Below are 15,735 nucleotides of genomic sequence, written 5' to 3'. Positions count from 1 at the left end.
CTTTTGAAAGGTTTTGTAACTTCAGATACTCGTTTGTACTGGTTAGACAGTAGGTAATTTGAAATTTGATTACAGAGGAGGCACATGTTTAAACAGTAAAAATCAAGGGTATCAAGCTGCATGAAAGGAGGCAAACGTGTAGCTCTTACAGAGGAAGTTGTAAGCATATCACATGATGTTAAGAAAATGAACCTTGATCTAGACCACTTTCTGTTGCTGTGCTAAACACCCTGGCCAATGGCAACTTGGGGAGGGAAGGGTTTCTTTGGCTTATGCTTCCCAGGGCACAGAGCATCACTGAGGGAATTCTGGGCAGGAGGTCATGGAGAAACCATACAGGAACTCTACTCAGACCCACCTGTCCAGGGCTGATACAGCCCACGGTCGGCTGGGCCGCCTCCCACCAATCTCAATGAAGACAGTTCATCACAGGCATCGCCACAGGCCACTTCTTTAATTAAGGTGGGCTTTTCCCAGGATACCTGTGACTGTGTCAAGTTTCCGATAAGGACTAACAAGCACACACCTCTATCTGAATAAATAAAGCAAATTACCAGACAGGATTAATTTGGGGCATTAAACAAGGGAAGAAACAGCAGCAATGTGAAGTTTTTGTTATTGTTGAAAGATATAATAAGACAAAGCTAACCTGATTTCCGAAACACACACTGAAAAAGTTTTGAATTGCTCACCTCTGGAAGGAATCAGTGCCCACACATACACTGATTCTAAACTACTTTGAATCAGTTTTTTCCTCCAGTCATATTTTTCTCAGTGATTTACAAAAGAAGATGGCTAAGGAGCATTGTCTACATTTTTTTTAAGCTGAAGAATGGGAAAGAAAATAGAATAAGAAGAGGAAAATATTCTTTTTTTTAAAAAGGAAAGGTTTACTTCTAGATATGCTAGTTTCAATTTGAGCTCACTTGGCATGAAGCATGAAAATCTAGATGACACTCTGAGAGACGTGGTGGGGGAGGAAAGAACACGTTCTCGCTGTCTCTGTCTCTGTGTGTGTGTGTGAGTGTGTGTGTGTGAGTGAGTGTGTGTGTGTGTGTGTGTGTGTGTGTGTGTGTATGTCTGTGTGAGAACTTGGTCACTTGTGTGCCATGGTGTGCGCATAGATCAGAGGGCAGCCTTTGGTACTGCTCTTTCCATCTTTTCTGAGACAATTTCTCTCGGTTGGTTTTCTGCTGCATATGGCAGGATAGCTGTCTTGTGGGCTCCCAGGAGTTCTGCCTTTGTCTACCATTTCCCTAAAGAGGGTAGAGATTACAACTCTTGATACTTTAGCTTTTACAGTCCTGGGGCTCTACATGCTTCTGTGGTGAACACTTTTACCCATTAAGCCATTTTGGTATTCTTAAACACACTGCTTGAGAGAGAGCAGACAAGTGAGCAGAACTGACAAGACCCAGAATGAGTTCTCAAGACGTAGATCACATGCAACCATGACATGGGTTTCAAATGGTTGAGGAAAATAGTAATCTCAACAAATCATCAAAGAAAGGGTCTTCAGACCTCTGTACAATTAATAACAATTGACGTGTATTTATATTCATATCAGGTTGGTGGAAATTAAGCAAAGAATATTGCTTAAAGGACCAGCCACTGACTTGTGTGAAGACCTCCACAACCCTGCCCCAGTTGTGGACACATGTGAAGATATGCGTCTATTACCGGATCATCCTTCAAACATGTATTGGGAATTTATGAAATTGAACCAATTCTAGTGAATAAGAAGTACAAAATTTAATGTATCTATGTGTAGTTAAAACCAACATCTTTTACTCTTCTGTGATTCTACCTCTGTATTTTAAGAGCAAGGTGTTTGAAAGTAAACCTTACGAAGTACAGTCATGTCCAGAAGACATTGTTTCGTAGAACTTCTTATCCATAAGCTCTTACCCCACCCCCATTCTGTGATCGTTATTGTAGCCCCTAAATATATTGGCACACGAGCGCAGTACTAGTAGATACCACCTCGTATATTACCTTTCAATCTTGACATTGGCTTCTAAGAGCTTCATTAGTAACCATCCTGAAAAACAAACAAGCAGGCAAGAAATTACTGGGCACTGATGTACTTTTGGATCGGGGATTGTTATATTATGCATCGAACATTTTGCTTTAATTGCAGACCTCATAGATTAGCAATGGCTCAGGCTCACGCTTAGTTCATTTGGCCCTCCACAGCTATGGGTCCTCATCCATAAATCGACCCGACTATGGATCTGTATTTTTTCCATCTTGATTGTATAGGCTTTTATTCCTAGCCATTCTCTACATAGCATAACACCTCTGTCCATGACATTCGTGTTATGTTTGGCTTTATAAGTAGTAATCCAGAACCAGTACCAATGCTGTGCACCTTTGATGTACTTACATAGGGTGGTGAGAGAGGAGAAGGGGAGGTTCAGGGTGAGCTTGGGTGGCAGAAGAAGACCTTAGCATAAACAAGCAAAGTCCAGCAAAAGCTTATGCCTTTGTCCTTACTTTGTGCCACTCACTTTCCAGATGCTAGATCATGGGAGAAAGAGGATGCTGACAGAGTGTAGTAGGACATACAGTGTGACGAGAAGTGCAAAGGTGGTTTCAGTTTACTCTGCAGCTTCTGTGTGGTGGCAGTGTGATGCGTCATATGGAAGAGAAGGCTGAGATCAGTAGGCACTAGTTAGGGATTCCCATTTATTAAAATCCCTCAGCATACACCACTTTACTCAGTTCCTCAGTCTCTCACTTTCCTTCCTAAGGTTCATGGACAACAGCCTTCTTTAAATTCCAGACTAGACTGTCTCATCTCTGGGTCACCCAGCTCTGGGTCAGCAGCTGTCTCAGTGCCCTCTTCTTTGCCTCACCCCACAGTTGTTACTACTTACCTCAGTGACGGTATAGTGAATCACAGAATACCTGGGTGACTGAATTCTTTGACTTATTTCACTTCTGGGACATACTTTTCCAAAACTAAGCTTAAGTCTTGGATTATGACAGCCACACAATCCAAATTTCTATGCAATATGCACAAAATCTAGATTTTTAAGCTCTCTTACTTACTCTCTTACTTCTTGATTTCTATCAGCCTTTTCCCAGAACGAACTTGGGTTGTTCCTAAACACAACATCATGTCCAGCTCTCTCTCTCTCTCATTCTCCAGTATTTCTACAGCCCAGCTCCTCCTCTAAAGCACACCACCAGCTCCACAGCAGAAAGGCGCAGAGGGTGCTGCCAATGAGGGGACTTAGCTGGACTAGGAAAGACACAAAAAGGGTGAAGTATGAGTAGGAGATGATGGATGAACAAGAGGAGAAGCACAAGAAGAGTCTTTGTTCAGGCTTATGGAGAAAAGAGGCTCCAGCAGGCGACCCTTTGAGGAGAGCTTTCACAGTGAAAAGTGGTTCGTGAAGACATTGTGTAGAGGCTTCCGCGCTCTCTCGGTGGACTGTAAAGCTAAGGATTTTCGATGTTGTTCTAAGTACAGCAAATACCCACCGAAGTTTTAATCCAAAGAATGCTAGGAAGAAAGACATTTAAAGGAACTTAGACTGAAAGAAGACAGGATTAAGTTGGACAAAATTTGGGAATGGTGAAGTAAGAAAGAAAAATAGCTACTTATTACAGTACTGGTAAAAGTGCTCAGTCAAGTGGAAAAAAGATGAAGACTGTGTTATGGAGCAGGAGGATGGGTTCAAGGTGGACTAACAGGGGCGTGGCAATGGAGCCAGAGGTCATGGTGGAGATAATGCAGGTAACGTCTTTCTTCTAGTTTCTGACAATAGTATGGCCATAAAATGGAATAGCATACTTTGGAGAAAATGAGAGTTCATTTTGAAAGAAAGTTCATTGTGAAAGCAAGTTCATTTAATTTTTGATTTGAGACACACACAAATAATCTAAACTATATTCATAGCACAGGCTGCTGTTGACAAATCACTGAGATAGAGACTATGTTACATTGCTATTTAAAGATATGAAAGAGTATAATGTCATTCTACAAACTATATTATTCTGGCAGTGACCTGAGAGGAAGAGTAGCCAGCAAAATACTGATATGGTAAATGTGGGGTTGTGGCACTGAACACAAGAGACAGTCACTTAAATCAGATATGGAGACTGGGGAATAGAGACTGGGGAATAGACCGTTCCCTGTGTAAGTATCAACAGAGTGGGTGAGCATTGTAGACTTAAGATGAAAACATTTGGAGTTGGTTCATAGAGCTAGTTATTTAACAGTACTGAGCTATACATTAAAATAACGATAGCACATTTTGTGTTTTGTAGTTTTTAGCCACAATAAAAACATGATAGATACAAATTGTTAATCCAGTTTAGTCATAAAGAAGTTTCTAGTGACCTTGACAAAAATATGATGATTATATTGGGGCTGAAGAGTGAGCGGTGGTGGTAAGTACACGGTTGTTTCAGTTTGACTGAAAGGGGCATAGGCAATAGAAGACGAAGGTAGTTTGCTGTCACTGATGATGTCTTTCAAAAGAACTCCTGGCATTTTGAAGGGCATATATATGAGATACCTGGTGTGGGAGAGCTCAGCTGAGGTGCTTGAGAGAAAGGAAGGAGCTGGAGAGACAGCTTAAGGATACTAGACAGCCGTGCAGGCTGGAGGCCAGAAAGCATTCTTCTCATTGGATCCTGCAGAGTGGTGGAGATGGTAGTGACTGATTTGCCTAGATAGATTATGAATATGGGTGCAAATGGAAGCACTTAGGCATGATTGCAAAGCAAAACAGACCACAAATAGCTCTTTGTTCGCTTTTCCTGAGAAAAGCAGCCAAAGGCTGCAAGCCCAGGTCTGCAGATGTATCTGGGAAGCAAACCTTCAGACCTTCCTTGTGGGAACTGAAAGCTCAGTTAAGCACAGTCAGGGCAGAAAGTCTGACTGCTCTGTATGTGCTGTTAGACAGAACCCTCCATGCTAAGAGGTATGAGCATTAGGGAATGTCAGGATGAGAGTACACGTTGTCTCCGCCATATTAGAGGTTTTAAAGTCTGACATAAACCTTGTCTTTTTAGAAACTGGCTGAATAATAAATAGGGAATCATGGAAGTTTTCCATGTGTTATGCGTGATTGTTCAGAACTTGAGAAATCTAGCTTTTAAAAATATTGTATAAATTATATAAATCTTAATCCTCAAATATTTCCAGACAGAATAGCTTCTAGAAACATCGGAAGACTTCTTTAACCCATTCTTTTAAAGATAGATGCTGATTATTAGTTAGCATGTAAATAATGAAAGTGCTTTATAGTTCTCTTAAACTTCAAGGGCTTGTTATAACACAAACGCGCTCTGTGCACGTGTTTTGAGCCCTAGTCATCCCTTCCATCATGTGTCCTTTCCTAGTCATTCCTTCAGTCATGTGTCCTTTCCTAGTCATCCCTTCCATCATGTGTCCTTTCCTAGTCATTCCTTCAGTCATGTGTCCTTTCCTAGTCATCCCTTCCATCATGTGTCCTTTCCTAGTCATTCCTTCAGTCATGTGTCCTTTCCTAGTCATTCCTTCCATCATGTGTCCTTTCCTAGTCATTCCTTCCGTCATGTGTCTTTTCCTAGTCATCCCTTCCTTCATGTGTCCTTTCCTAGTCATTCCTTCAGTCATGTGTCCTTTCCTAGTCATTCCTTCCATCATGTGTCCTTTCCTAGTCATTCCTTCAGTCATGTGTCCTTTCCTAGTCATTCCTTCCATCATGGGTCCTTTCCTAGTCATTCCTTCAGTCATGTGTCCTTTCCTAGTCATCCCTTCCATCATGTGTCCTTTCCTAGTCATTCCTTCAGTCATGTGTCCTTTCCTAGTCATTCCTTCAGTCATGTGTCCTTTCCTAGTCATTCCTTCCATCATGTGTCCTTTCCTAGTCATCCCTTCCATCATGTGTCCTTTCCTAGTCATTCCTTCCATCATGTGTCCTTTCCTAGTCATCCCTTCCATCATGGGTCCTTTCCTAGTCATTCCTTCAGTCATGTGTCCTTTCCTAGTCATCCCTTCCATCATGTATCCTTTCCTAGTCATTCCTTCAGTCATGTGTCCTTTCCTAGTCATTCCTTCAGTCATGTGTCCTTTCCTAGTCATCCTTTCCATCATGTGTCCTTTCCTAGTCATTCCTTCAGTCATGTGTCCTTTCCTAGTCATCCCTTCCATCATGTGTCCTTTCCTAGTCATCCCTTCCATCATGTGTCCTTTCCTAGTCATCCCTTCCATCATGGGTCCTTTCCTAGTCATTCCTTCAGTCATGTGTCCTTTCCTAGTCATCCCTTCCATCATGTGTCCTTTCCTAGTCATTCCTTCAGTCATGTGTCCTTTCCTAGTCATTCCTTCAGTCATGTGTCCTTTCCTAGTCATTCCTTCCATCATGTGTCCTTTCCTAGTCATTCCTTCCGTCATGTGTCTTTTCCTAGTCATCCCTTCCTTCATGTGTCCTTTCCTAGTCATTCCTTCAGTCATGTGTCCTTTCCTAGTCATTCCTTCCATCATGTGTCCTTTCCTAATCATTCCTTCAGTCATGTGTCCTTTCCTAGTCATTCCTTCCATCATGTGTCCTTTCCTAATCATTCCTTCAGTCATGTGTCCTTTCCTAGTCATCCCTTCCATCATGGGTCCTTTCCTAGTCATCCCTTCCATCATGTGTCCTTTCCTAGTCATTCCTTCAGTCATGTGTCCTTTCCTAGTCATTCCTTCAGTCATGTGTCCTTTCCTAGTCATTCCTTCAGTCATGTGTCCTTTCCTAGTCATTCCTTCCATCATGTGTCCTTTCCTAGTCATCCCTTCCATCATGGGTCCTTTCCTAGTCATTCCTTCAGTCATGTGTCCTTTCCTAGTCATCCCTTCCATCATGTGTCCTTTCCTAGTCATTCCTTCAGTCATGTGTCCTTTCCTAGTCATTCCTTCCATCATGTGTCCTTTCCTAGTCATCCTTTCCATCATGTGTCCTTTCCTAGTCATTCCTTCAGTCATGTGTCCTTTCCTAGTCATCCCTTCCATCATGTGTCCTTTCCTAGTCATCCCTTCCATCATGTGTCCTTTCCTAGTCATCCCTTCCGTCATGGGTCCTTTCCTAGTCATTCCTTCAGTCATGTGTCCTTTCCTAGGCAATAGCATGTGTTTGGCTGTAACATGTCTCTAGAGCTACAAATGTTCTAAGACAAACGCATACACATTATCATGAGCTCTGTATTTGAAAACAGGAAGTTTCACTAATTCAGTCAGTAAATAGTTAATTTATGATAAGTACTATATTATATTTAATTTTGTATTCATCTATATCATGGTTTCTGATTTTAAGAACATTTTTGTTTAGTGAGAGAGTCTGACTTTAAATAAATTAGTCACACAAACAGTACAATATAATAACACACTGCCTGGAGGAAAACACAAAATGTTATGAACACATGTAACAGGGACAGTATCACAGAGGAGATGCCCTTAAACTGAGTTGAGAAGGATGCTCAGAAATTAGTCATGTGAGGTGTGATAGAGACGTATGAAAAACAGAAGTAGCGGAGTTTGGTCTGTTTCAAGAAGAAATAGAAAGCTAGAGAGAGGAAGCACTCAGGGAGAATGCTGGAGAACAGCTAGAAGTCAGCTGTCCATACATCAGTGCTGCAAGATCAAAGCAACATGTCACAAAGTTTGTGCTTTAAAGGGCAGTATGAGAGCTACACACTGTTCTCTTTCTCTGGGATAAGGCTCAACAACTCAACACTACACTCTTTTTTTTTTTTCTTTCTCTTTTTGGCTTACTCAATATCCAGATCACAAACACATTGAATTTTGTGGGTAATAAAGTGTGCCATAATCACTCAACTCGCCACAAACTATTAACAGATAGGCATCTATAAATGAAAGAGCTTAGTAGTGTCCCAATAAAACTTTATATATACATACCAAAATATGATGCCATGTACTTTGCATGAATAAAACCATGGGAAATATTCTTAGTTTTGTAAAGATCACTTTTTAAAAATATGAAAACTATTTTTAGTTTGTAGTCTTTGCAAAATAAGGTGGAGGCCGTTTGTGTCCACGGGGCTGTATTTACTAAGTTGTGCTGTGTGATTCTTATCTGTTTCTGTGCCTCCTATACTTTATTTCTATATGGCAGTTCCTCAAGCCATGGTAATTTTTCATCACTTTAATAAAGAGATGGCCAGTTCTAAATATAAAGTGGCAATACAAGCACTCCTTTCCTTTTTATCTGCCTTAAATTTGCATCCCCATGGAAGAATCAGAATAATATGGCTGACCAATCCTGTTTTTCCACATATGGGCTTTTTTTTTTCCTATTCTTTTTTTTTTGGAGCTGGGGACCGAACCCAGGGCCTTGCGCTTGCTAGGCAAGCTCTCTACCACTGAGCCAAATCCCTAACCCCCACATATGGGCTTTTAAGCAAATGGGTAATTTTGTATTTTTCTTGTTAAATCCTCCCAATGTTACATTTGGTGCTTGCTTGTTTTCAAACCTACACTTTGCTGTTTCTGTCTTTTCTTTAGGAGATAACATTTCTTCTAAACTTATTGTTGCATCCTAAGAAAAAAATTGACATAGATAATTAAAAAAAAAAACAGTGAAAAGTCAAGGACAACAAAATATGAAAGTAGGAGAGAGATTTGAGAAAGAAGAATACAAGCAGACACTGGGGAGACTTTGATCAAAGAACATCTTTATAATAAATATTTATATAAATTGTAAAATTTTAAGAAGGATTTGTAGGAATTCAGAATATCAATACAAAAATTGTATACAAGTGTTATTATAAATTTAATTACATAAAAAAGTACCACAGCTGACTGTAGCTGTTGACTGTATAGCTAAACTATTTTCTTTATGTACATCAAGGTGTATACCATCCCTGTGCTTTCACGTCTAAAAAATGCAATGCATTACCCAAACCAGTGGAAACAGTAAGGGCAGACTTGGTCCAAATTTCATGTGACTCATATTGTATGTGCAGTGTTGGCACCTTATTAAGTTCTTAGAGTTTACATTTTTTAAAGTAATTCAATGCCGAGTAGTCAGTGAATGGGAATTTCCAGCCACCTTTCCCTTTAAGCATAATCTCTTAGTACATGGCTTTAGCCATCTTGAGTGATTTGGGACAAGAGCCTATATTTGGTGTTGAGGGACAGTGTTGGATTTGGTTTGTAGATACAGAGCTACAATAAGAGTCAATTAGTCTATTTCTAGATGTAAATTACACTGAAATGACGGCCTGCCAGGTAAACATGGTCAAAACTTTACATTAATCTTTCCTTTGCCTTGTTTTGTTCACTTCTGAAAACGTAGGTTTTACAGTTCTCTGGAAGACGCACATAAGACCGGACCACACCCACCCGCAGCTCCCCAGGTGTTAAGTGCTCATAGTCAAGTGGCCACAGTTTCTAGAGAAGCAGCCACTTACTCTAGGTAGAGTTCTGGTTTCCATCTCAGTGCCGGTGATGAGTCTAACTACTAAACTCACTGAAGTGGGAGCACGGTTGTGGTAAGGAGCTAACGTCATTAACAGACATACTTAGCCTCAGAACCCTGCTTTCCACGGCTTTTATGTTCTGTGCATACCTTGGTTTAGTTTTCAACTTCTAATACAGAACAAAGCAGTCTGTGTCCTTTGTTTAGTCACTTTGAGATCTGTTAAACTAACTTCTGAGTTTGAATTAAGTCTGCTCTTCACTTCAGTGATTTATCTCTGAAAGAAGAGAGGTAGAGAGAGATCTCATGCTCCCAACAGACATGTTCTTAGACAACAGAGAAGTATACTTACTGCCTATAAGACATTGATAGTTCTTTTGCATTTATTATTTTTTATTAACCATTGGATGGAAGAACTTCATTAGTTTCCTGTTTTCCTAGGCTGTGGGATGGTTTGCTGTTATATATTTAGCTGCCTATGTTAAACCCTGTTTCTGCTTCTGACTCACCTTCACTTTTGCTCAGTAGTAACTGTTGGCTCAATGATGGTAGTGACCGATTAACCTGAACATCGAATCGCTCGGTACCTGCTCTAGCACCCACGTGTCCTCACTGCACTAAAAACATCTTCATTTTCCCTCTTGCTTCTTCTTTTCCTAATTCTTCACAGCAGGTGTTAAAACTTAGCCCTGCTGTTCCCGTTACAGATGTGTGGGTCACCTTTGTTTCCATAGAATATATTGAAACTGATCTGTAGTTTCCAATGATTTATATAATTATATCAGTGGAGTTGAGCTCTTTTTTTTCTTTTTCTTTCGGAGCTGAGGACCAAACCCAGAGCCTTGCGCTTGCTAGGCAAGCGCTCTACCACTGAGCTCAATCCCCAACCCTTGGAGTTGAGTTCTTAATAACCTTTATGGACTTTGCCTCGTCATGTGTTAGAGGTGGCCATTGTCACAACCTTTTAAAACAAAAGGTAGTTCTAGTGCTATAGTGGTGTTAGTATTAGTAACTTACATCTAAAGAGGAAGATAAGGAAACCCCACACCATGTTTTTAGACTATCCTACTTAGAAAAAAAATGTCAACTAACCCTTGCTCACCTGTTTTGAGTGTCCTGCATCCCATTGCTGGAATGTAAATCTTGGCCCAGATATTTTTCTGTTTGAAAAAAGAAGAGAAATAATTATTTTAATAAGAACACTTTTGAATATGAAATTTTATCTCATTTAAAATCTTACACAGCTAATTCAAAATAGAATGGGGGATTCTGCAGAGAAGACGATGCTTTAGTTATTTATATTCTTAATTACTGTTTTATTTTTGCAAAGATTCTTACCATCCAGAATAGCTCAACTTATAATATTTTAAAGTTATTTCTTGTTCATGTTAATAAATGCTGTTGCTTCTGAACACATAGCCAGTTCTGCTTCTAAACCCACATCTAATTAAAATGCCATGCCTTTGGTGTGTGTCTACTCCTAGACAGAACTTCTTTTGGAAAGACGTTTTGAGGAAAGTCGCCTTATCTCTGCTTATAGAAACACAGCTCTTATTTTCAGATTCATTTTCTTCTTAGTTGTATATATCACTCTTCAAATATGTGGTATATAATTTTGATGTAGTTGACATTACATTGTGCTTGGTGAAAACCAGCCAGTTTTAGATAGGCTTATGCATTAAATTTAAATGTCTGAAATTTGGGATATAATTTTTCAGTGACCTAAACAGCTGTCACTCCTTTACATGGCTCGCCTTCAGTTCAAACACTGGTCTAGAATTCGTGCTCTTGCTTTATTCGGTTGCTTTTTCTCACTTTCATCTTTCCTCCCCCTCTCCCCGCTTCCCGTCTTTCTATCCCTACCAGCGTAAGCAGCTCTACAAGAAGTGTAGAAGGTTCTTTGGAAGGTTTTGGAAAGCTTCCTGCCTTCTCCCCTCCTGCTACATACAGTGCTGTAGTTGTCAGTGGTGCGGCTGCCACTGTGTCTGCTGCTCTTGCTGCAAAAACCAGGTAGAATTATGTGTGCAGAGTCTGTGTGTGGTTCCAGCCTCTTCCAGTGTCTGGCGGGTCACTTCAGAGAGAACTGACCTGTCCAGAAGCAGGGTTCTGTAATGCACTCCCCCTTGTGTTGCATGCATTTTGCACAGGTTCTAAATAAATCCATGGGACTGGAGAGTGTTCTTGGAAAGCAGCCATGTCTGTTTTCACAGCTACCACTCATGTGTATCTCTCAGTTGTGCTCATCATTATGTGTTATGTCCTTGCAGACTTTAGCATTTTACCGCTTCCAGTTGTCACTGAGGCTGAGTCAGGTAGAGATTAAATTTCTGATGATGCTGTTATCCTATTCCACAACGTTGAATAACGTTGAATTAAAGCCTAGTTCACCAATGAAACAGCCCTTCTATATGCTCTGTTTCTATATTATTTCTATCACAATTATAGGTTTACATGTGTTTGAAAGCTAGCCTTGCATGACTGTAATAAAAATTCCCTTAGTTATTTTTGTTTTTTGAGACATGGTCTCTCTGCATAGCCCTACCTGTCTGAGGAACTCACTTTGTAGACTAGGGGGTTTTAAATCAAATTCACAGAAAGAAAGATCTGCCTGACTCTGCCTCTCAAGTACTGGGATTAAAGGTGTGTGCCACCCTGCCCAGCAACTTTCATCAATTTTATGTAAATGAATAAAATAATACAATGTCTCTATTCACCTTCCCCACTGCTTCGTACTCCTCTCTCTTTCCTCCTCCCCATCTCTCTCTCGCTCCTAAAGGGAATGTCTCAGATCACAAACTGACAACCCACTCTCTTTTGTGGACACTGCACGTTTTCTCTGATGCCCGTCTCTGAATGCTTACCAGGCTCTCCGGCCCTGAGAACTCCCAGTCCTTTCTGGATGCGCTTTGCATCAGAACTGTTCCCAAGCCTCTAGCTTTTTCCTGTCTTCAGTCCTCTGAGGAGTCAAGTGGCTCTATCCATGTTAAGAAAAGCAGGTACTATGGGAGGGAACATGGCATGTGGAAGTTTGTTTCCTCTAACGGCGTATTACAATTCCAGCAGGCCAGAATAAAACATTGTAGAACTGACGTAACCGGTTTTGAATTAGCTGTAGTTTCAATGTAGTGCCCACGCACACGCATGCTCTCTTCTTTGCATGTCAGCTCACCTTCTAATCCAGTGTGATACTTCTAATAGCACACTTGATGTTTGGTGTGTAGTCATGAATTACTGTGCCAATATTTGAACTGTAGTGGAATCTGGACTTTTATCACATGGCTCTATCTGTAATAGCATAGTCAAATGACTAATAAGCCATGCATCTTCAAAAGACGGAAAGCAATATAATTATTATGGCTGACTACTATTTTATAGTTCATACACATGAGAATTTTACTTGAAAAGTAACTTAATTTTTACCATATGCGCTGAATGCTTTATATGGCTGTGATAATATGCATGAGGTAAACAGTCTGTGTGGAGGTGAAGATTATGGTGGCTTGGGGTTTCAATATGCGGTTGCCTGGCTCTGTTACTTTATAGTACGGTATTTAAGCTGGTAACGGAGGGCAGACCGTCTCTAGGGGAAATCTGAAACTGTTTAAGTTTTGGGTTCTTGAGTCGAGTTGGACCACACTTTAGGAACTGGATGGAATGTCTACTCCATCAGAGTTCCTGGGCTCATGGCCACACAGGTCTGCCTGTAGCTCCAGCCTGAAAGAAGCTCTCTGGGGACCCTGTGAGAGGGAACACTATTAGTCCGTACTTTGCCTTTTATCAACAGTGATATGACAGCACGCATTTTGATCTATGAGACAGGGTAACAGGTTTTCACAAGATAGGCTAATAGTATTCCCAATTGAAGGAATGAGGGTTTTCTGAGAGCAGTGAGAAGGCTACTGCGAAAGAGCAGAGGACATAGTTCCAGTATATTCTCCCTTAGCTTAGCTTCTGTATGATACCAACTTTCTAATTAAAAGTATAGAGCTAGGGGCATGGCTCAGTGGAAGAGTGCTTATCTGAGAATTCAGAGTCTGGGCTCTGTGTCTGTCACTGGAAAAATAAATATAATATACATAAGTACATGTGACTTAGTTTTTATAGCTTCTCTACAGTGTGCCTCAAATCCTTAATGTTTGAAGGGTAAGTTTAAAATGTAAGTATTATGTGCCATTGGTGAGAGGATTTATATAAACCCTTGTATACAAAGTATAAATTAAAACACTTTAGCTTACAATAGTCTTCATAGGACTTTTAACATAATTTAAATAATTGTAATTTAAAATTGTACCTCAGATTAAAATCTAGGACTGAAACTATATTTATTTATAATAAATTGTTATAGGAAGTATAATTTAGTAACCGTATTTACTAATACTGTCATTACCATTGACCTACATACTTAGAACATAGACACCATCATCAGGGCCATTTTCAGTACATAACCCCGTGCTGAGCATTGTACAAGTCCTTTATGAGCGAAACCTAGAGTTTTAGCTCGTGCTTGTTATAGCCCTGGAAGAAAGGCAATATATTTATAGAAATATAATATATAGTGAAGAAATTTACCAGGGTAAGTAATAAACCCCTCACACGGCAATGTTCCCCTCCTCAAGTAATGTACAATGTAGTTAAGTTGTAAAAATGTAGGTACATGTAAAACTTACAGGTTTTAAAACAGCCATCACAAATGAATGCAAATGTATGTGCTAGATATTAAATGATAATAAATAAATGAATTACAAGTGCCTCTACTTGTAGCAGCTTGGGGAGTTAAATATAGAACAGTGATAACTGCTTATCGTAGAGCACAGCACTAAGTGGGTACCTTTAGTTCTTCTGAAAAGCATAGGTAGAATTTGGATGCTTGCAAAAGGAAGGTGTTGAAGGATACCTGCTGTACAAAGTCTGCCTGGAGAGAAAAGTAAAGTGTAGAACAGAGAATAAGGATACCCAGAATGCACAGTTTCTGTGACACAGCAGGAGAGCTGATGGAGACCTAGCCGTTATAGCCATGTCTTCCAGGCTTGGGCTGACCTGCCGAACTGTAACTCAGTTCTCCTCTCTCTTCTTGGCCACTCCTATTTAAAGTTCCCATCTTCCCTAGGTGCCTCTCTGTTGTGACAGGACGTTCAGTGTGTGGCGCACAGGAGTTTTCCTTTGAATGGTTTTCTGTATTAGGACTGCATCCTTTATTGAAAGGCATTCACCTTGCCACAGCTTGGGTTACTGAGTAGTACACAACAGGTAACCGACCATGTAGAAGCAGCCCATGTAGATGTGCAGGGGTGCCAAAGCCACTCAAGGTTTTCCGTACCTCGGGCCATCTAGTACTGGTACTTCTAACACCTCGATTCACTAGCCTTGGCACTGGGTTCCTGTCACCCGGTTTACTGACTCATAAGTTTGGAAGATATCCTGGAAGGCAATTGTAATTTCTTCAGATGATTAAATGGACTTTAGTATTTCTGGATTTATTTTTGTATATAAGCTTTTCCCTTAAAGTCATTATGTAGCTCATTATACTGTGTAATATACATGAGTAATTTAATAAGAATAAGACGTTCCTGTGCCTTAAGACTAATTTATTTGTAATGGGTAAAATATATCGAATATAGGTAGTTTATTATTTTTATATTTATTTAATACTTTTATATTTATTATATATTATGAGTATTTTATTATTTCTATATGTTTATTATGTGTTAAGCACACTTTCTGTGCCCTTCATTCTATTTGTAGACTAAGCATCTTATATTTAATTATTCTGCTTAAACTATATGAGGTTTTTATCCCCAAAGTATTAATGACCCTATTTAAAGTTTAGATAATAGGCTCTAGAAGCAAAATAATTGCCTGTCGGAACTGAGAAAAGATAATAGTAGCTGAATCTCTTCTTTACTGGTGTTACAAACACTGGGCATTCTAGAAGGCAGGAGTTCCTGTCTCTTTGTTATACCATCCGGCATAGGCCTATGGTAGATGTCTAAGTACTCTGTCGTGGGTGAGTGACTGTACAGTGGACAGTGGTGACGGGCAAGGTGCCAGGAAGTGTGTAAACATCAGAAGAACATGTAAAAAGAGCAGTGTTGATACCGTTTCATACAAGTTATTAAGGATACTCCCGTAACTAATGCTCTTTATCTGATGCTTCTTTTGAAATGCTAACTAGGAATGGAGAGGGAGAATTCACTGGGAGGATTGGTTACATAGCTTATTGTAGACGATTTGAAAATAGTGTCCATCACACAGAAAAGAAATGTTAACTGCTTTTTCGTCTTAACAGAGGGAAGCCCTTCATGATTTCAAAATTATTTGT

General features: G+C 40.0%; 1 protein-coding gene across 19 annotated transcripts in view; it reads left to right on the top strand.

Moving 5' to 3' along the window:
* The window catches only part of Pdlim5 (PDZ and LIM domain 5), a 168,053-nt gene that overhangs the window by 108,865 nt on the left and 43,453 nt on the right, over positions 1-15,735 (top strand). The window contains exons 10-12 of one of the 19 annotated variants that reach the window (XM_087632688.1): positions 9,294-9,413; positions 11,283-11,426; positions 12,281-12,412. The exons of the other annotated variants lie outside the window; for them this stretch is intronic. Of the exons in view, the coding sequence (XP_087488814.1) occupies positions 9,294-9,413; positions 11,283-11,426; positions 12,281-12,412 (396 nt within the window). The remainder of the gene's footprint in view (positions 1-9,293; positions 9,414-11,282; positions 11,427-12,280; positions 12,413-15,735) is intronic. 19 annotated transcript variants of the gene reach the window in all.

This window comes from Rattus norvegicus, chromosome 2, assembly GCF_021556685.1.
Source record: "Rattus norvegicus strain SHRSP/BbbUtx chromosome 2, alternate assembly SHRSP_T2T, whole genome shotgun sequence".
Lineage (NCBI taxonomy): Eukaryota > Metazoa > Chordata > Mammalia > Rodentia > Muridae > Rattus > Rattus norvegicus.
The sequence above is the reverse complement of the archived record's forward strand: the minus strand, read 5'-3'. Positions and strand labels throughout refer to the sequence as shown.